Here is a 20,738-nt window from a genome sequence, read left to right as displayed (position 1 = left end):
TTGGAGAAATGCAAATTAAAACAATTCTGAGGTACTACATCATTCCTAATATGTCTAATAAGACAGAAAACGTAAATTACAGATGTTGAAGGGAATGTGGGAAGAATGACACATGAATGCACTGTTGGTGGAGTAGTGAACTGATTGAAATTAAAGCAATTTGAAATTATGCCCAAAGAGCTATAAAATCCATTCATAGCCTGTGACTTAGCAATACCACTACTAGATCTGTATCCCAAAAGAGATAAAAAACAAAAAGGAAAAGGACCTATATGTACAAAAATATTGATAGAGGTTCTTTTGCGGGGGGGCATAGAATTAGAAAGTGAAGAACTGGGCAACAGTTGAGCAAATTTGGTATGTGATTATGATAGAATACTATTATACTATAAGAAGTGATGAGCAGGAGGCTCTGAGAAAATCCTACAAAGACCTGCAAGGGCTGATACAAAGTGAAATGTAATAGGTACAATGTAATAGCAATATTAAAAGATGATCAGCTGTGAATGACTTAGCTAGTCTCAGCAATACAATGATCCAAGACAATCCTAAAGGACTTATGATTAAAAATGCTAAGAAAGAACTGATGGTGTCTGAGTAGAGACTGAAGCATATTTTTAAAACTTTCTTTTTTTCAGTTTTTTCTTTCACAACATGACTAATAAGAATGTTTTTTGCATGACTGCACTTGTACAACCTGTATTGAATTGTTTGCCTTCTCTCAATAGGCAGGTTGAGGATGGAAGAAGGGAGAAAATTTGGAACTCAATGTTTTTAAAATGAATGTTAAAAATTGTTTTTATATGTAACTGGGAAAAAGTAAAATATTAAATAAAAAAAATAAGAAATGAACTAGCATCAGATTAGTCCTTCCAAATAAAGCAAGTGCCAAATAGTCCAACAACTCTAGGTTATTAAAGTCAAACGAATTATTTTTAACCAGAAGTTACTAAAGATTGCCTAAGGTAAGCCTGAATTGAAGTAATAAAACTTCAGTTAAGAGGCTTGGAGTAGCCTAGTTTTGAAGAACAGGCCTCAGAGTCAGAATAGCTAGGTCCAGTCCTGTATCTGCCACATACTAACCAAGTGACCTCAGCAAAGAAATGCTCTCAAAACCCCTAGGCAATTCTCAAAGATAAAAGTTGTAGAGAAGATGCTAATCTACTCTGGTAGAAGAAATTCCTTATTTGCAGTTTTTTTTTGCAGAAGCCTGAATTTTCTGTTGCTGTTTAGCTGTTTCAGTTGTGTCTAACTCTGTGACTCCCATTTGGTGTTTTCTTGGCAAAGATACTGGAGTAGTTTGCCATTTCTTACTCAAGAGAAAACTGGAAGCCTACAGGATTCTATATCCAGAGGCAGCAAGAGTAGAGCACTCCCACTAGAAAGCCCAAGGGTGGTCAGAAACTTATAGTGGGATTCAAAAGCAAAACAAGAATAATAACATCCAGTATGAGAACAGCAGTACTTAGACTGGGACAGCCCAATGCTAGGGGCTCAAAGTTTCCTTGAATTCTGTCCTGAAACAAGAGAGGGCCCTAAGAAGACAGTGTTCGCAATCTCAAAGATTCAAGAGAACATACCAGAGCTCTTTCTATAGATACACTCCATAGGTAGACGTAAGTAGGAACCCATGTGACCCAGGTACAGATCACATAGGGCGGATCACACCAATAACAGAGCAGGTGTAGATCCTGGCCTTGACACAAGTCCCAGTTCAGCAACTAAGAGAGAAGAGATGGAACAAATGGAAAAAGACATGGAACACTATTAAAAAATAAAGATTCCAGGACATTCAAAGCCTAGGGAAGAGAAACTACTCAACAACTGAAAGCAGAGACTCAAAGGAAAAAAATGATTTCCCATGAAGACTCAAATAGGAAACAGAAGAGACAGAAGAAGCATGAGGGGTAGAGTTAAGAGGGAGCATAATAACAAGTGTGAGGAAATAGTTGCAAGCAAAAAAAATGTTCTGATTGAGGGTGGGAAGAGGAAGAGAAGAACGAGAAATGGTAGAGGCGGAAGGAAAAGTTAAGAACTGGAAACTAAGATGGTTCCCATGAACTAAGGAATGACTGAACAAATTATGATGTATGAATGGAAAAGATTATTAGAAAATAAGAAATTACATGAGACATTCAGAGAACCCAGAGAAAAGTGTATAAACTGACGCACAGTGAAGAGATCCAGAACAATCTATACACCAACAACACTGTAAAATTAATAATGACTTAAGAACTCTGATCAAGGCAAGGATCAACCCCACCTCAGTGTACTAACAATCATATTACCCACCTCCTGTCATAGAAGGGACAGACTCAAGACATAGAAGAGATAAACATTTTTAGAAAGAGATACTTTGTCAGTGTGTTTTGTTTGAATAGGGCAGTTAGGTAATGCAGTGGATAAGAGTGCTAGGCCTGGAGTCAGGAAGATTCATTTTCCTGAGTCCAAATCAGGCCTCAAACACTTACTGTGTTATCCTGGGCACATCACTTAATCCTGTCTGCCTCATCTGTAAAATGAGGTAGAGAAGGAAAAGGCAAATCACTCCAACATTTCTGCAAAGAAAACCCCAAATGGGTTCATGTAAAATTGGACATGACTGAAAAAGAATGAACAATTTTGCTTGATTATGACTGTTAATGGTTTGTTAGGATTAGTTGCAGGTATATATTGTAGTGCAAAAAAAGAAAGAATAAAGATGGATACTGAAACTATTTTTTAAGTGCACAGGAGTCAACAGAAAGAAATTCAAAAGGAACCATAGATAAGCAGTTATAGTTTTGAAAATAATATTCGATTTATTCTGGGTTTTGGTTTTTTTTTGCTTTTTGGAGGGCAGTTGGGGTTAAGTGACTTGCCCCAAGTCACATGGCTAATTAAAGTGTGTCAAGTGTCTGAGGCCGGATTTGAACTCAAGTCCTCCTGACTCCAGGGCCAGTGCTCTATTGACAGCGCCACCTAGCTGCCCCAATTTATTCTGTTTTTTAAAAAAGCAAGCAGTGTGGAACGAATCAGTACAATCCTATTTTGTATTTTGCTGTGTACATATTAATGCCCAGTGCATATGTGTGTCTGGTGGGAGGGGAAAGGGAAGGGAAGGGGGGCAGTGCTAGGCTCAGAATAAAATAAAATGGTGATTTTGAGTCTTTGATTATGCACAATGTAGATTCTCTTCTTCTAGGTTTGTTTGTTGAGCATTCCTGGCTCTTTAATGTTCTTTTGACATTGACTGCTTTTTCTACTTTCTTGTTTTTTCTGTTGTGTGTATTGTTGTCTGTCTTCTAGTTTTTAAAAATCTATTATTAATACAAGGTTATCTACCCTCTTATTTACGATATGCAGAGAAGAGATTCCACAATCTCTGGCCTAAAATTTCTAATACTGTTTCTATAGCATTTTAAACCATATCAAGAAGATACTTGATGAATTTAAATCTTATAATTTCAGATATAAGGATACCAATGAGTGGATAGGTCTATCAACTTATTTTCAGATTTCTCTCAGAGACGATGCTTAGGGGTGACTAGGTGACCCAGTGAATAGAGCACCGGCTCTGGAGTCAGGAGAACCTGAGTTCAAATCCAGCCTCAGACACTTAACACTTACTAGCCCCATGTGACCTTGGGCGAGTCACTTAATCCCAATTGCCCTGCCTTCCCCCCTCCAAAAAGCAAAAAAAAAAAAAGAAAGAGAGATGATACTTAACAGGACTTAAAGGGTTAAGAATAATTTAAGTGAATATTTTATTTTCATCAGCATGATAGGTTCCTTCCACAGATTACCAACACAGTCCTCAGCCAGTATAGAACTAAGTGGAGATATGAACGATATATCAAAGAATCAACCTGACCACCAGGTTCCATGAAATGCTGGCACTGCAATGATAGACATTATTCCTCCAGAGTCATGAAGCTATCATCACAACTAAATTACACAGAGACCATCATTTAGTTGATGAGTTCTAGTGTACTCTTTTGCAAATTTTATCTGACCTTCAAATGATTCCCTATATAGGACAATATTTGGATGCTTCATGTTTGCCAACACTTCAACTTCTCTCCTTGATTCTTCTCTTTCTTTACTGGACATCTGAAAAAGAAAATCAGATTTAAAAAACATACTACTATGGAAATGAAAAAGCAGTACCAAAAAAGGAATGAAAATTGACTCACCCTTGAGATGTTAATTTCCTTGATAACATATTGCTTACAATCTTCCCTAGATTTAACAAGGATGGCTTTTCCAAAGGATCCTTCCCCAATCTTCTGGAGTTTACAGTATTTATCCATGGGTCTTTTCTTAAGGCATCTTTATACATGTGCTAAACAGAAAAAGATATCATTAAAATAGGTAAAACATATATTAAAGCCTATTATAAAGTTTAAAAGAAAGAGTAAATATTTGCTTACAGTTAAATAGACTCTCATTAAATTATACTGCACATTACCTACAGTCTAAACCCCCCACCTCCCCTCTTAGTAATGCTGTATACTAATTCAAATGTTTGTGACTTCTTGGAAATCTGTCATCATCTTCAAATGGTGAAAAGGAAAGGTATCATTACCTGCCATTACTGCCTCTATCCTGGATAACAGCAATGCACTAATAGGTCTCTCCCTGACTCAAGCCTATCCCCTCCTCCAATCATTCTTCCACACAGGAGACCAATTTATTTTCCTTAAGCACAGACATGACCATGTCACTCCCCTATACAAGTTCTAGCACCTCCCTATTGTTTCTAAGATAAAAATTTTTTTTCTTTGATAACTTTTAAAAGCACTTTACAATTTGGTCCAAACATATATTTTCTGCTCACTGTACATGATTCACCTTCCAAAACTCTATGGTCTGGTCAAAGTGACTTCTCTCTGTTCCTCACACATAGCATGCCATCTTTCATCTTGCTGTGGCTGACCCTCATGCCTGGAATGACCTCCCTTCTCACCTTCCCCTCACAGCATGCCTTATTTCATCAAGTCTTATTTCAAACAGCACTTTTTATAGATAACTTTTGATATCAAATACTACTGCTCTGTCTCCTTAACTTGTATTTACCTATACTTATTCTATGCATATTTACATATGTGCCTGTGGTCTCCTCCAAAATGACAATAATAATAATGGTAGCTATCACTTACTTAAGTGCTTTAAGGAGGTGGAATCCCCCCACCAAAAAGCCTCCAAATACCTTTAAAAAATGACTCTAAACAAATTGTAGAGCAGCAGAATTCACAAAAAGACAGGAGTGAAACAAATTTCCAGCCCAAGACAACTTGGAAGGTTGGCAAGAAAGGTATGTTGCACCAGGGTGAGAGAGAAGCATAGTTCAGGACTGCCTGTGCCAGTACAGACTGGGCCCCAGCAAACCCTGAGCAGGACTCAGGGCAACTGAATCACAGGTAGCAGTGGCAGTTTCCAGATGTCTCAGCCCACAGACACCAAAGGTGTCTTGGAAGGTCAACAGGAAGGGGCTGTCACACCTGGGTAAGATTGGAGTATAACCCAGGACAGGCTACGCCAGCACAGCCCTGACCTCAGCAAATGAGGGACAGGTCTTGGGAGTGACTGAATCGGCAGTGGCAGCAACTACTTTCAGAACTCTCAGTCCACAGATGGTAAGGGGGGGAGGGGGTGGCATCAAACAACTGGTCAAAAGGAGATTACAGGAGTCCTTTTGCTAGCAGTGAGGCCGGACTCTGTTGCTTTGTCTGTACTCACATCTGGGTCACAATTCTGGGTGGCAGTTTCCGGGTGAGAAGGAGCACCAACATAGCAGAGATTGTGACAGCAGTGGAGATGGGACCCTCCTCACTGTTTCAGAACATAAAAGAGTGCTTATGGTTGCTCACAAACCAGAGCACAGACCAGGAAAAGAGTAAATACCTCTCCTTAGATCGTATCATCATGGAAAAACTGAAAACTTTCAGGTTCCTAGAAGCATTTCTGAAAACAGTCACACAAAACCCCTGAAGCTTGGGACAGGGCACCCTCTACCCTGTAAAAGCAGAACTCTACTTTAACAAATAGTTAAGAGTCAAGCAAAAGGTTGGGAAAATGAGCAAGCAACCAGGGGCGGGGAGGAGGGGGAGGGAGTAAATCTCTGACTGTAGAAAGTTACTAGGGTGACAAGGGAGATGAAAACACACACACAGACTACAACAAAGTCAAAGCTCCTACATCCAAAGCCTCCCAAAAAAATAAGAACTGGCCTCAGGCCATGGAAGAACTCAAAAAGGATTTTGAAAATCAAGTAAGAGAGGTAGAGGAAAAATTGGGATGAGAAATGAGTGATACAAAAAAAAAACATGAAAAATGAATCAAGAGCTTGGTAAAGTTGACACAAAAAAATATTGAAGAAAATAACATCTTAAAAAACAGACTAGGTAAAATGGGAAAAGAGGTCCAAAAAGCAAACGAGAAAAATGCCTTAAAAAGCAGAAGTGGTCAAATGGAAAAGGAGATCCAAAGGTTCACTGAAGGAAATACGTAGTATTTTAAAGTTTGCAAAGCATTTTGTACACATCTCAGGTTAAATTTCCAATATCTCTGTGAGATCAATGCTATCATTATTATTATCATATAATCATCATTACAGAGGAGAAAACTAAGGTAGACAGAAATTAAATGACTTGCCTAGTTCTTGGTGCTGAAAGAACTACAGGGACTACAGTACTTTTATTTTCTTTCTTGAGTGCTATTTTATACAAGGCCCATTTTTCTTCTTGCCCTAGTAGTAACAGTTCTGAGAAACCTTATATAAACTGATGCAGAAGAAAATTAGCAGAATGAAGAGATTAATTTACATGATAACCATAATAATGCAAAGGAAAACAACAGTTAGAAGTTTTATAGCACTGATCAATATAGGGACCAACTGCGACTTCAGAGGAATACTTTTCAACTCTTGGCTCAGAGATGGTAAATGAAAGGTATAGAATAAAGCATGCATTTTAAGACGTGGGCAACATGTTGAACTGTTTGCTTCAATAAATTCATGATTCATGGTAGCAGTTCATTTCCTGTTCCCACATTTTTCCTCCCTTTTTGATTTTGTTTTCATATTACTGTCTCTTCCCTTTAGTTTTTCCTCCTTTCAATAGCAGCTGATGGGAAAAGATTAGCAGAATATTGTTTAGGTTTCTCCTTTGTCCCTATCATATCCTACCTTCTATTATACTTATGAATAGGTGTAGGTTTCATATTCTTTCTACTTCTCCCTAGCTGGATTAGCACTTTCCCTGACAAGACTTCCGGACAATATGTCCCAGGCCTTTGGGAAGTTAATCCACAATTTTAGAACTCCCACACAACAGCTAAGCTTTCCTTATTGGTGAGCAAATACAGACCCAGCTAGCCCATTAAATCTAGCTGGTCCCACACCAAACCATGCTGCTATGAATATTTTGGTATAAATGGAGCCTGTCTTTGACCTCCTTAGGCTATATCCCCAAAAGTGAGATCACTATACTGTGTAATCAGAACCTTGAAAGCTGTTCATAGCAGCAGTCCTCTGGAAAGCTGCTCATACTTGGCTTTACAAGCTATCAATTCACCTTCATCACCAAAAATTACATTATAGAGAACAAGAGGTTCAAAAGTCTCTGGAACTAGGGGGCGGCTACGTGGTGCAATGAGTAAAGTGCCAGCCCTGGAGTCAGGAGGACCCGAGTTCGGTTCTGGCCTCAGACACTTAACACCCACACAAAAAAACTAGCTGTGTAACCTTGGGCAAGTTACTTAATCCCAAATGCCCCTCCAAAAAGGCAAAAAAGAAAAGTCTCTGGAACTGACCACCAGGACACCAAGTTTGTCCAGTTTGCCCAGTATAGACATCAAAAGATGTATTTAACTCAGCAGCCTAGGATGGCAGTTCTATGTAGATAACCTGGGAGGTTATTTAAGAATAAAAGCCCTGGAGCGGAGTGGCTAGGTGGCACAGTGAATAGAGAACCAACCCTGGAGTCAGGAGGACCTGAGTTCAAATCCTGCCTCAGCCACTTAACACTTCCCTTACTAGCCATGTGACCTTGGTCAAGTCATTTTATTTCAATTGCCCTGCCTCCCCCTCCTCCAAAAAGCAGCAAAAAAAAAAAAAAAAAAAAAAAAAAGCCCTGGAGTACATTCACTGGAAGACCCCAACAATCCAATTTTCTCTCAGGGGACACAAAATGTGTTGTAGGAGATAAAAGGGAATTTTATTTTACTTGCCTGATAGGATTCTGGGAAGATAACATAGTAGGTCAGAAAATTCCAAGCTCTCCAGATTTCCCCCACAAACAAGATAAAATAGTGCCTCAGGATGAATGTATGACAGTAAAAGTAAACAAGAGTTGGGGCAGAAGAGATCAGAAAACTCCCAGAACCAAGTTTGGTCTGAGTGAAGAGAAAACACCTCCAGGTTAGTTCCCCTGAAACAGAAAGTAGCCAACCCTTGGGCTAGCTGGGTTGAAACATAGCCTCATTCCCAGCCACAGAAATTTTTACTTCCCATACAGTTTGGGGAGTTTAGCATCTGAGCAAGGAAGACTAAGGGAACCTGATGATAAGGACTGCCAGACCCATCTGGGCTGCCAAGACTTGGCCCTGTGGTAAGAAGGAACCATCACACACCCTGTGACTGCAGATGCAGAGGGGCTGAGATGCTGCTGCTTGTGAGAATGTGCAAGAGGGAAGAGTTCTTGGTTTCAGCTCCAGGCCCGGGGGAGAACTGAAGGAGGATCTGAGGCCAGAGACACCATTTCCCCATACCCTAGGACTAGAGGTGATTACAATAATCTGCTACAAATTTTTAAAAAAAGAGCAAACAAAGGAGAAAGAATCCAATTATATAAAGTTATAGGATAAAAGAGAAGACCAGGGTGTGTCTTCAGAGAAGGACATGAAAGCAAAGTAAACCTCTTGTACCCCAAAGAGTAATGGTGTCACCTACCCAAAAAGAATTCACAGAATAGCTTAAAAATTAAATGAGATTGGGGGGAAAAAGTTTTTTTTAATCCAAAAAACCCAAGAAGATTATGAAAAGAAAGTCAATCAATTAGAAAAGAATATCCAGAATCTTAAGGAAGGAAATGATTCCTTGAAAATTAGAATTGGATAAAGGGGAGTAAGTGAAGTTATAAGAGACCAAGAAATAATATAATAAAATATAAAGAATAAAAAAAAATAGAAAATATGTAAAATATCTCATAAGAAAAACAACTGATTTGGAGAACAGATCAAGAAGAGAAAATATAAGAATAATGTCCTGATGCTTTAGAAGAGGAAAAAGCAGAAATAGAAAAAAACCCCTATAGATCACCGCGTGAAAGAGATCCTATGAGAAAAGCCCACAGGGATATTACAGTTAAATTCTGAAACTCCCAGCTTAAGGATAAAATATTACAAGCAACAACAACAAAAAAAATTTAAATATGACAGTACCAAAATTGAAATCACAAAAGACCTAGTAGTGACAACACTAAAAGACCCCAGGTCTTGAAGATGGCAACATAGATGCAGGAAAACTTCCTGCGCTCGCCCCATAACCACCTCAAATGCCTATAAAAAAACGACTCTAAGCAAACTTTAGGCCTACAGAACCCACAAACTGACAGAGAAACAAGCCTCCCGCTGAAGAAAGCCCTGCAGGCCGGCAGGAAGGGTCCATCTCAGTGCTCTGGGAACAGATCTCAGGCCCACGTGAGCCTGCAGTTTTAGCCCCAGAGCAGCCCAACCAGCCACGCTAGAGGAACATCAGGAGAGTAGATCACCATCAGCTGTGGCAGTTTCCAAAATTATCAACCCATAGATGCCAAAGACAAGGTGAGAGGTGAGTGTGGACTCTGTGGGAACAGGGAGTTCAGGAGTGTGGTCTAGCCTCTGCCCCCAGAGGGAGAAGCAGCTGAAGCATGGTGGCTGCAGCTGCATGGCTGCTTCAGAGCTCCTGGCCTGCAGACTGTAGGGGCACCAAGCGACCATTCCAAGGGGTATTTGATCTTGCTTTAACCTGCTTGGATCTGGATTGCTGTCTAGAGACCAGTGAGCCAGAGCGTGTGGAGGCTTCAGAGAGGGCAGCCAATAATAGCTCTAGCAGCTGAGAAAACCCCAGAAATTTGGGACAAAGCTCTCCTCTCTTGAAGCAGAGTTCTACTGTGGCAAAAAGCTCAAAAGTTGGGGCGGCCAGGTAGCACAATGAGTAAGAGCACCGGCCCCAGAGTTGGGATGACTTGGGATCGAATCCAGGCTCTGAAACTTAGCACCACACCCAGGAATAACTGGCCGTGTAACCTTGAGCAAGTTACTTAACCCCAATTACTTAAAAATTAAAAAAAGAAAAAGAAAAAAGCTCAAAAGTCAAGTAATTGAGTGGCAACATGAGCAAGCCAAGGAAGCAAAGCAAGCACAGCAATCTGACTTTGGATTCCTTTTTTGGGGGCAAAAAGGATCATAGCATGAAACAGGAGGAAGACAATGAAGTCAGAACTCCTGCACCAAAAGCTTCCAAAAAAAGATGAATTGGTTACAGGCCATAGAGGAGCTTAAAAAGGATTTTGAAAACAAAATAAGAGAAGTGGAGGAAAAATTGGGTAGAGAAATGAGAATGATGCAAGAAAATCATGAAAAGAGAGTCAACAACCTGACTGAAGAAAATAACACCATAAAAAATAGATTAACTTGTTCAACTCCAGCCTCAGATACTTAACACAAAACCTAGCCGTGTGACCTTGGGCAAGTCACTTAACACCAACTGTCCCTCAAAAAAAAACAAACAAAAAAACCAGACTAATTAAAATGGCAAAAGAGGCTCAAAAAGCCAATGAGGAGGAGAATGCCTTAAAAAGCCAGATTTTTCAGATGGAAAAAGAATCTTAAAAGCTCAATGAAGAGAATCATTCCTTCAGAATTAGATTAGAACAAGTGGAAGCTAATGACTTTATGAGAAATCAAGATACCATTAAACAGATCCAAACAATGAAAAAATAGAAGGCCATGTGAAATATCTCATTAGAAAAACCACTGACCTGGAAAATAGATCCAGGAGAGATTATTTTAAAATTATTGGACTACCTGAAAGCCATGATCAAAAAAAGAATCTAGAAATCATCCTTCAAGAAATTCTCAAGAAAAACTGCCCTGATTATTTTAGAACCAGAGGGAAAAGTAGAGGTTGAAAGAATCCACCGATCACCTCCTGAAAAAGATCCCAAAAAGAAAACTCTAGGAATATTATAAACAGGTTCCAGAGTTTCCAGATCAAGGAGAAAATATTACAAGCAGCCAAGAAGAAACAATTTAAATATTGTGGAAATACAATCAGGATAACACATTACCTGGAAGCTTCTACACTGAAGAATCGAAGGGCTTGGAATGTGATATTCCAGAGGTCAAAGAAGCTGGGATTAAAACCGAGAATCGCCTCCCAGCAAAACTGAGTATCATGTTTCAAGGGAAAATATGGTTATTCAATTGAATAGAGGACTCTCAAGCACTCTTGATGAAAAAAACAGAGTTGAATAGAAAATTTGACATTCAGATACAAAGAAGCAAGAGAAGCATGAGAAGGTAAACAGGGAAAAGAAATCATAAGGAACTTATCAAAGTTGAACTACTTACATAGAAAAATTATAATTTTAACTTATGAAACTTTTCTCATATGAGAATAGTTGAAAGGAATATAAATGCATATATATATGTATACATACATAGATATATCTATATAGGAGGGCATATAGATATATTAACACATAAGTGAGTGTGTATATATGTGTACAGGTATACATAGACAGAGGGCACAAGACCAATTGAATAAGAAGGGATGATACTTAAAAGGTGAAATTGAGAGGTGAGAGAGGAATATAATGAGAGGAGATGGGGAGAGACAGAATAGGGTAAATTATTTCATACATAAGAGGTAAGGGAACTGTTCCAATGGAGGGGAAGAACAGGAAGGCAAAAGGGAATGGGTCAACCTTACTCTCATTGAATCTGGCTTAGGGAGGGAATGACACACACATTAAATAGAGTACCTCACCCTGTAGGAGAGTAGGGGGGAAGAGGATGAGTGGGATGATGGAGGAGTGGGCAGGTTGGGGGGAGGGAAGTTAGAAGCATGAACTTTTGAAAAGGGACAGGGTCAAAGTAGAGAATAGAACAAGTTGGTAGTAGGATAGGATGGAGGGAAATATAGTCAGTCTTTCACAATATATCCACTATGGAAATGTTTTGTGTAGCTACATGTGTACAACCCATATTGAATTGCCTATCTTCCCAGTAAGGGTGGGTGACGAGGGAGGAAGGGAAAGAATCTGGAATTCAAAGTTCTAAAATCAAATGACAAAAAAAAAAAAAAATATATATATATATATATATACACATATTTTTTTACATGCAACTGGGAGATAAGATATACGGGCACTGGGGTATAGAGATCCATCTTGCCCGACTGGAAAATTGGAGGGGGAATGGGGGAGGATATAGGAGAAAGCAGATTGGGGGAGGGGGTATACAGTGGGATCGCTTGTGTTGGGGTAGTGGGTAGGGGTAAGATGGGGAGAAAATTTATAACTCAAAATCTTGTGGAAATGAATGATATAAAGTAAAAATAAACATAAAATTTAATAAAAAAAATAAAATGAGGTGGAGAAGGAAATGGCCAAAAAAAAAAAAAAAGACTCCAGGTCTTGGAATACTATATATTGAAGAAGTAAAGAACTGGGGTTGCAACTGTAAATATCATGCTCAGTAAAGCTAATGAGTGAAAAAATGGACATTTAATGAACTGTTAGACTTTCAGGACTTTGTTTAAAAAAAAAAAACAACAATAATCTGAACTTAATAGAAGATTTAATATACAAAAGCAAAGGGAAATACAGGAGAAATACCAAAGACTAATTAAAAGGGACTCAATAAGGACAGACTCTTTACCTTTTATGAAGGCAATATCTTGCCTATACATTCATTCATAGAATGTATGTCTAAGATTGTTATTAGTAATTGGATAGTTTATAAGAAAGAGTGGGGTAGACCTGAGTATAATATGACTGCAAAAAGTAAAACCATTTAGGAACAGCTAAAATGAGTAATCATCTTGCATAAACAAGGTGCAAGAGGAAGAACCGACAGAGGTTGGGGGAGGAAGGCTGTTAGTTCTGGAAACTTTACTTTCATCAGGAATGGGTTCAAGAGAAAACAATACATACATCTAGAAGAGTATAAAAGTCTTCTAAATTTAGAAAGAAATAAAATGTTAAGGGGATAGAGAATGGGGAGAAGATAAGTGAGAGATCCTTGGGAGGATAAGGGGGAAACTTTAGAAGGGAGGGTGAGGGAACAGGTCAAAGAGGGGTATAGAGTGTTTAGATTTATGAGAATGGGAGGATAAGGAAGGCATCTGTGGAGGGGGGAGGTTAAGTAATAGAAGGGCAAGGTAGCAGGTGGAAATAAAGTAGAAGAATCAACAGGGATAGGAAAAAAGAGATATGCACAAATATAAAACAAAGATCAGGAGTAGAATTTGTTAGGGAAAGCATATTTTTATATATGTGTGTGTGTATGTGTGTATCTTTATCTATATCTAAATACATGCACACTTAGTTGTAGCCTGGGAGGTGGAGGAGTAAGGGGGACAAAAGAACAAAGCCAAAAAATGCACAGCAGAGAACAAAAGAAAACTTATAAGGATGCAAAGAAAAGCTGGACAGCTCTCAAAACAATGCATAGTATTTATTAAGTAGGCATTCTTGAAACTGAAATTTATTGCTACGTATTTTGAATCCTCGCATGTTCAGCTGTACATACGATGTTTTTTTTCTCATTTTGTGTTTAAGTTTTAATACTGAAATTTACATGTTTCTTTTTTTCTCGTTGCACATTTAAGTTTTAGTATTTAAGTCTAAAACTTAAAAAAAAAAATTGTTATTCTTCACTTATCACTATGACCTGCCCTTTTTTTCAACCACACATTTTTTGGTAACATCTTTTAATCACTTCCTTATTCATTAAATTTGAAGTCTGTTCACCCCACCTCTTCGTTGCCCTCTAAGAGTATTCATTTTTATTTCTTCAGATGCTCTGCTAGTATCTGCACAATGTCAAGAGTAATCAAAGAAGAACCCTAGTAGGTTGGCTGGACTCTATTATGATAAACTTAGGGAAGGACAGGGACAAGAGTCAAATAGAATGAATTATGAGTTGCATCACTAGAGGGAAATTCACATCAGTGAGTCCAATCAGAGGGGGAGATTACAGAGAAGGAGAGTGTTTCCAATATGTGAATTCCAGGACTGAAGTGAGACTTAAGGATGACAGTACTGATCACCCTCTCCTCCTAGATACTATCTTCTCTCTATTTTTCCAGACTACACTCTCCTGGTTCTCCTCCTACCTAATTGCTCCTTCTCTGTCTCCTTTGTTGGCTCATCCTCTATATCAAACCCTCTTACGAAAGGAGTCCCTTAATGTTCTATCCTGGATCCTCTTCTCTTCTTCCTCCATACTACTTTACTTGGTGATCTCACTGGCTCCCATGAATTTAATTATCATTTCTAACCTGTTTGCCTCTATTTTCTCAACTATAAAACAGGGACAATAACAGAATCTACCTTCTATGACTGTTGTGAAAACCAAAAAAGAAAATATTTGTAAAGCACTTACTATAATGAGTGGTTAATAAATCCTTTCTTCTTTCTTTCCAGTATCTTAGTATTGTGAAACAAACAACGCCTTAAGAGTCAGAAGAACTGGGCTCATACTACCATTTACTATGTTACCCATAGATAAGTTCCTTAACCTTGCTGACCCTGAGAGAGAAATATCCTGAGTTTCCTCATTTGTAAGATGGAAATACATGATGGTTTCTACTACCTATTGTCTCTAGCAGCTTTCTTTCTCTTTCTTACTGGTCTTCATCATCCTCTCCAACCCTCAATGCCAATATTCTACGATCTTTCCTTAGTGCTCTTCATTCTCTATATTCTATCTCTTAACAATCAGATTCAATCTCTTGACCTTAACTCCCACCTCCATGTAGAAGACTCTCTAATCATTTTCCATTCTTGACTCTCCCTTTTGAATTCTAGAACAAAATCTAAAAACAAAAAAATCATGTTTTTTTCTAAGTTGCATACAGGATTCTATCTGAACCTCCCACACTGGTACTTCATGATTATTTCCAAAAATCAATCTTATTTCTATTTTAAACCTGTTCTTCCTTCTAACTAGCCTAAACTTATGACATAGAGACGCTTATTATAATATCATTACCATACATAAATCCCCCCTTAGGTTTTTCTGTATGCATTGTGGGTAAGCACATGCACAATTCCACCAAGGCTGAGACCCTTCTCCATTACCTAATCTCTTAGCAAAACCCTCCTGCCTCCTACCTTTTAAAATTAATAATTTCTCTTGTATAATCAACATCATTATACTAGAAGTTTGCCTGTGTTGTCTTACTAAGTCGCTAGTTCCTCTTGGAACTCAATCTGTTGGAGGCCTCATTCCAGTAAATGCCTATACTTGGATTAGAGGTGGTATGACTAAGAATTCATTCAGGATGACCCCCAGAACAAATGATGAAACCAAAATAATACTGCAATAGATAGAATTCACCCCAAATCTCAGATGATTAAGCTGAGGCCCTGAAAGGGATCATAAATTTAGAGGCAGATGACTCAGAATTGACATGCTCAAGGTCTCAATCTTAAGTTATAGGGTCACAGAACAAGTCCAGGTCTTTGATTACCAAGTTTAGGCTCTTTCTACTAGACCATATCATTTGCTTATCTCCCATGTTCAAAAGACTGGATTACCTTTCACTTTTCCCTGTTACTCATCTCTGGTTACCAAGTCCTATCCATTACATTTCTGCAATGTAACTTACATTCATCCCTTATTCTCAGTTGCTATTGCTGACCTTAATACTGATCCTCCTTACTTACCTAGCCTTGACAATTTAAACAGGATCCTAATAGGTTTTCCTGATTCCACTGTTTCCATAATCCATACCTACTGAAATAATAGTATTCTACATATAATATATAGTCATGTTACTCAAAATTTAAAAATATTCAGTGGCTTCCTATTGCCTGTTGAGTAAAAATTCAAATTACTCTGCCTAGAATTCAAGGTCCTTCCATCATCTAGCACTTCCCTATTTTCCCAGCCTTATCTCACCTTATTCCCCTCCATATATTCTACATACAGCCAAACTTGTACTACTTTCTATCAAACACGTCTCATATACTTGTGCCTCTATGCCTTTGCTGTTTCCTCTGCTGAGAATATCACCCACACACTTCACATGTTGAAATCCTACCCGATTCAAATCTTTTCCATCTTCTCCATAAATATTTTAATGGATGGTAAAGATCTATTATCCCACTTGCCTCACATAACACTTTTTAAAACTTTCTCATGTACTTATCATGACTATGAATTGTAGTTATCCATAATGTCTTATATCCCAACTATACATAAGCTCCATAAAAGCAGAAATTGTTTTATTTAAACTTTGCATCTTCTCCAGGGCCTAACAATGTCCTGTACGTAGAAGGAATTTAATATTTATGTGAACGAAATCTACAAAAGCAGAGTCATATAAATGTGAGTTATTTTACTAGTAAAAAAAAGTTGACTTTATATGATGCTTTCAAACTACTTTTCAGTGCACTTAACAGAAATCTATGCACCATAAAAGTGAAGGTTTAGAATAATTTTCTTATAATAACCCTGTGAGGTATTACAAGCAGTATAACCTCTATTTTACAGATAATGTAATTGAATGAAACTCAAATTCTGAGAAGCTGTGACTTATCATCAATCACATGCTCAGCATCTGCCTCTAAGTCCATGGCTCTATACCACTATGCTGCCTCTCATGTGAAAAAACTGACTCAAGTAAGCTTGATATCAATGTAACATTATGCATCAGAAAATGTTTTAAAAAGTGTCCTATCATAAATAAGGAGGCTGTAACCTTCCCTCTCACAAATCTAAAAGACTTACTTTCCATAAGGAAAATCTAAGTAGTGATAAGATAGTGGAAGTCAATCAATAAACATTTGTTAATGGTTTTACTATCTTAATGCTTAATGTTAATGTTTTTACATAGTATTTATTACTCTGTGCCAGCTAGGTGGTGAGGCCTCAGACATTTACTAGGTGTGTGATCCTGCGTGGGTCACCTCACCCTGTTTGCCTTGGTTTCTTCATCTGTAAAATGAGCTGGAGAAGGAAATGACAATCCGTTCCAATATATCCACCAAGAAAATGGGGTTACAAAGTGACTGGAGCAAATGAAAACGACTGAACAACAAAAATAAGGCATGGAGCTAAGTACTGGGGTTACAAAGAAGGAGCTAAAAATCTATTGGGGGAAGACAACATGCAAACAACTATACACAAACAAGCAATATACGGGATAAACTGGAAATGACCAATAGAAAGAAAGCACTAGAATTGGGTGGTGGGGGTGGGAAAGGCTTCTCACAGAAGTTGGGATTTTAGTTGAGACTTCAAGGAATCCAGGAGGCAGAAAAGAGGAGGGAAAGAATTCTAGACATGGGGGGCAGCAGTGAAAACATGAAGAGTCAGGAGATGAAGAGTCTTGTACCAGGAATAGCAAAGAGGCCAGAGTCACTGTATCATAGAATAGGTGGAGAGAGACTAGAAGAGTGGGTGGAAGAGAAGAGAGGTTATGAAGCACTCCGAATTCCAAACAGAGGATCGCTTTGATCCTGAAAGTGATAGGGAGTCATGGAGCTTACTGATTAGGGGATGTCATGGTCATACCTGCATTCTAAGATCATTTTTATAGCCAAGTAGAGGATGGATTGGAGTGGGAACAGATGTGAGGCAGGCAGACCAATCCCAAAGGCTACTGCAATAATTTGGACATGAGGTCATGAGGGCCTCCATCATGCTGACTGTATCAGAAGAAAGAAGAGGGTGTATACCAGTGTTATTAAAAGGTAAAATCTACAGCCTTGGCAAGACACTGGATAAAGGGATAAGACTGAAGGGTTGAAAATGACACCTAACCTGTAAGCATGAGTGACTGGAATAACAGTGGTACCTTAATGCAATTAAGAAGAGAGGGGGAGGGGCAGCCAGGTAGCACAGCGAGTAAGAGCACTGGCCCCAGTGTTGGGATGACCTGGGGAGCGAATCAGGGCTGACATTTAGCACCCACCCAGAAACCCCTGGCCGTGTAACCTTGAGCAAGGTACTTAACACCAATTGCTTTAAAAAAAAAAAAAAAGAGAGAGGGGGAGTTGGTGGAAAAGTTAATTAGTTCCATTTTGGTCATGCTGTGTTTAAGGCATAGATAGGAAAGACTGCTTGATTTGGAAACAGAGGATCTAGGTTCCAAGCTACAAAGAAGAATCTGTGAACAAAATATGTATATTTGGTACAAAGTAATTTGAAACATTATCAACAGGGGGTGGAAACCAGAAAAGATCTACTACAAGAGGCACCAATTAAAATGAATGGGTGAAGGAAGCGACCACTGTTACTTATCAAAGCAATTTACCTTCTATATATCTTACATACAAGCAAGATACCTCTTGGAGAAGTCAATATTTCCTAGAAATGGCCCACTCCAAAAAAGAAAAGCTCTATGGGCTAATTTTATAACGCTGAATAAACATAGAACTATGATATATAGCTTATAGAAACAATATTAATTTTTAACATTGAACAAGCAATTTTTAAGTGGAAATGCTGGAGGGCAATTGGGTTTAAGTAACTTGCCCAAGGTCACACGGCTAGGTGGAAATGATTTATTTACAGGCAACATTGAACAATTTTAAATAGTACCAAAGCACTTTATAGAAGCTGCTAGGTCGCTAGAGTACTGGATCTGGAGTCAGGAAGACCTGAGTTCAAATCCAGTCTCAGACCACTAGCTGTGTGACCCTGGGCAAGTCATTTAACCTCTGTTTGCCTAAATTCACTGGAGAAATGGCAAACCATTCCTGTCCTTTGCCAAGAAAACTTCACAAACAGCACTAGCACAGTTTGGTCCATGGGATCACAAAAAGTCAGACATGACTGAATAACAACACAGCATTTTTAAGCTCATTATCATCTTTTCATCTATTATATTTCATCTCCCATTCAGTCATCTCCACAATATTATTAAATCACAAGAAGAATGTTATAAACATTTATTATATGACATTCACCAAGGCAATAAAGGAATTCTGCTTCTTGGTCCAGGTTTCACTCACAGATGTGAGAAAGGCCTGTAAACAGAAACATGACAAAAATACAAAGAGAATATCATTCTAAATCTGACCATAGGAAAAACATTTTTTTTTTAGAACAGGCCTGCACAACATATGGTCTACTGCTTGAATACTGTGAAAAATGCCACTGTGCGACTCTCTCCTGTTTATCACAAGACCTGAGGCAAACAAACATTATTATTCTGTCTCCAGTCTAACCTATCTTCTAACCTTCAAGGTAAGATCAGTATCACTTCTGTCTTTGGAGCCCCAGGAACTTCAATAGTGCTTTGCATGTAGGTGCTTAAATGTTTATTGAGTGAATATAAGGTACTGGTAAATAGAAATCATATTAGCAATGGATTAAATTGGTATGCACACTTACCCATTACTATTTACCTATGTCAACTTTTGAAAGACTTCCATTACTTGGTTTTTAAAAGCCTTCACAACCTGGCAGGGACCTATATTTCCAGCCTCCTTATAGCCCTTCCCACATTCTACAGTCTAGCCAAACTGGCCTTCTCTCAGATTCTCCTAAAGGACACACCCACTGCTGTCTTTCAGTGTTTGCACTGACCTTTAGCTTGAAATGCATTCCCTCCCCACTCTGCTTCACAGAATTCTCTCTTCAAGACACAGCCCAAACATCACCATCTAAATGAAGCCTTTCCTGATCCTCCTAACTGCTAGTTCAGAATATACTTATATGTACATGTTATCTACATGCATAGAAATTAAGCTACTTAGTGGAGGGATTGTTTCATTGTTTTTGTCTTTATATTCTCAGTGCTTAGCACAGTGGAATATAGTAGGAACTTACTGGTTGTTGAATGTTATAAAGCCTCTCAATACAGGTGAAGAAATTTTCAGTTCAGTTCCCATGTAACCACATGCCCTACAAAGTCCTGGGAGATGAAAACAAAACATACACACAAAAGTATATGCAAATACTGGTCAGGGACAAGGGCTAGACCTGTGATTTCAATAGTATAGAGAACCCCCAGGTGATCCCAATGCAGTCTGGCACCTTTTCTTCAATTTAGGAGAGTGGCATGGTGAACTGAGAGTAAGAGAATTGCCCAGGGTCACATGGCTAGGATGTGTCAGGCTTGAGACTTATACCTAGTTTTCCTGGCCCTGAAGTTGGCTCCCAATACACTAATGACTCTCACAACCTGCAAAATAAACATTAGCTAGCTACAAGCTTCCAAGGATTGCAAATATTTCAGTAATTCAAGAACCTGCAATTCATCAATCTAGGTCTTCCTTCCACTGGCTCTGACCACACCCTTAGAAGGCAAGGAAAAGACTGATTTGGAAACATAGCCTGTTTCCAATTCACAGCTACAAACTTCCAAACGCTGAACTGGTATACAACATAGTCAATACAGAACCGATCTTACATACAAAATATAGTTAACATAAAGCTGAATTCATAAATTATATATGTAGATAGATAGATAGATAGATAAGATAGATAGATAGATAGATAGATAGATAGATAGATAGATAGATAGATAGATA

The 20,738-nt window shown here is 38.5% G+C and overlaps 1 protein-coding gene across 5 annotated transcripts in view; it reads right to left on the bottom strand.

Moving 5' to 3' along the window:
• NEK1 (NIMA related kinase 1) overlaps positions 1–20,738 on the bottom strand; it is a 186,319-nt gene that overhangs the window by 162,838 nt on the left and 2,743 nt on the right. For all 5 annotated transcript variants that reach the window (XR_011170037.1, XM_069097133.1, XM_069097141.1 and 2 more), the window contains exons 2-3: positions 4,176–4,324; positions 3,996–4,092 (exon numbers count right to left, since the gene is read on the bottom strand). Coding sequence is in view for 4 of the 5 variants with exons in the window: in XM_069097133.1 (XP_068953234.1) it covers positions 3,996–4,092; positions 4,176–4,292 (214 nt within the window). In the remaining variant the exon portion in view is untranslated. The remainder of the gene's footprint in view (positions 1–3,995; positions 4,093–4,175; positions 4,325–20,738) is intronic.

Source organism: Petaurus breviceps, unplaced genomic scaffold (genome assembly GCF_028583685.1).
Source record: "Petaurus breviceps papuanus isolate PSGF00001 unplaced genomic scaffold, PetGlider_PUasm1.0 126, whole genome shotgun sequence".
Taxonomy (NCBI): Eukaryota; Metazoa; Chordata; class Mammalia; order Diprotodontia; family Petauridae; genus Petaurus; species Petaurus breviceps.
Note: the sequence above shows the minus strand (reverse complement) of the source record. Positions and strands in the feature narration are given on the sequence as shown.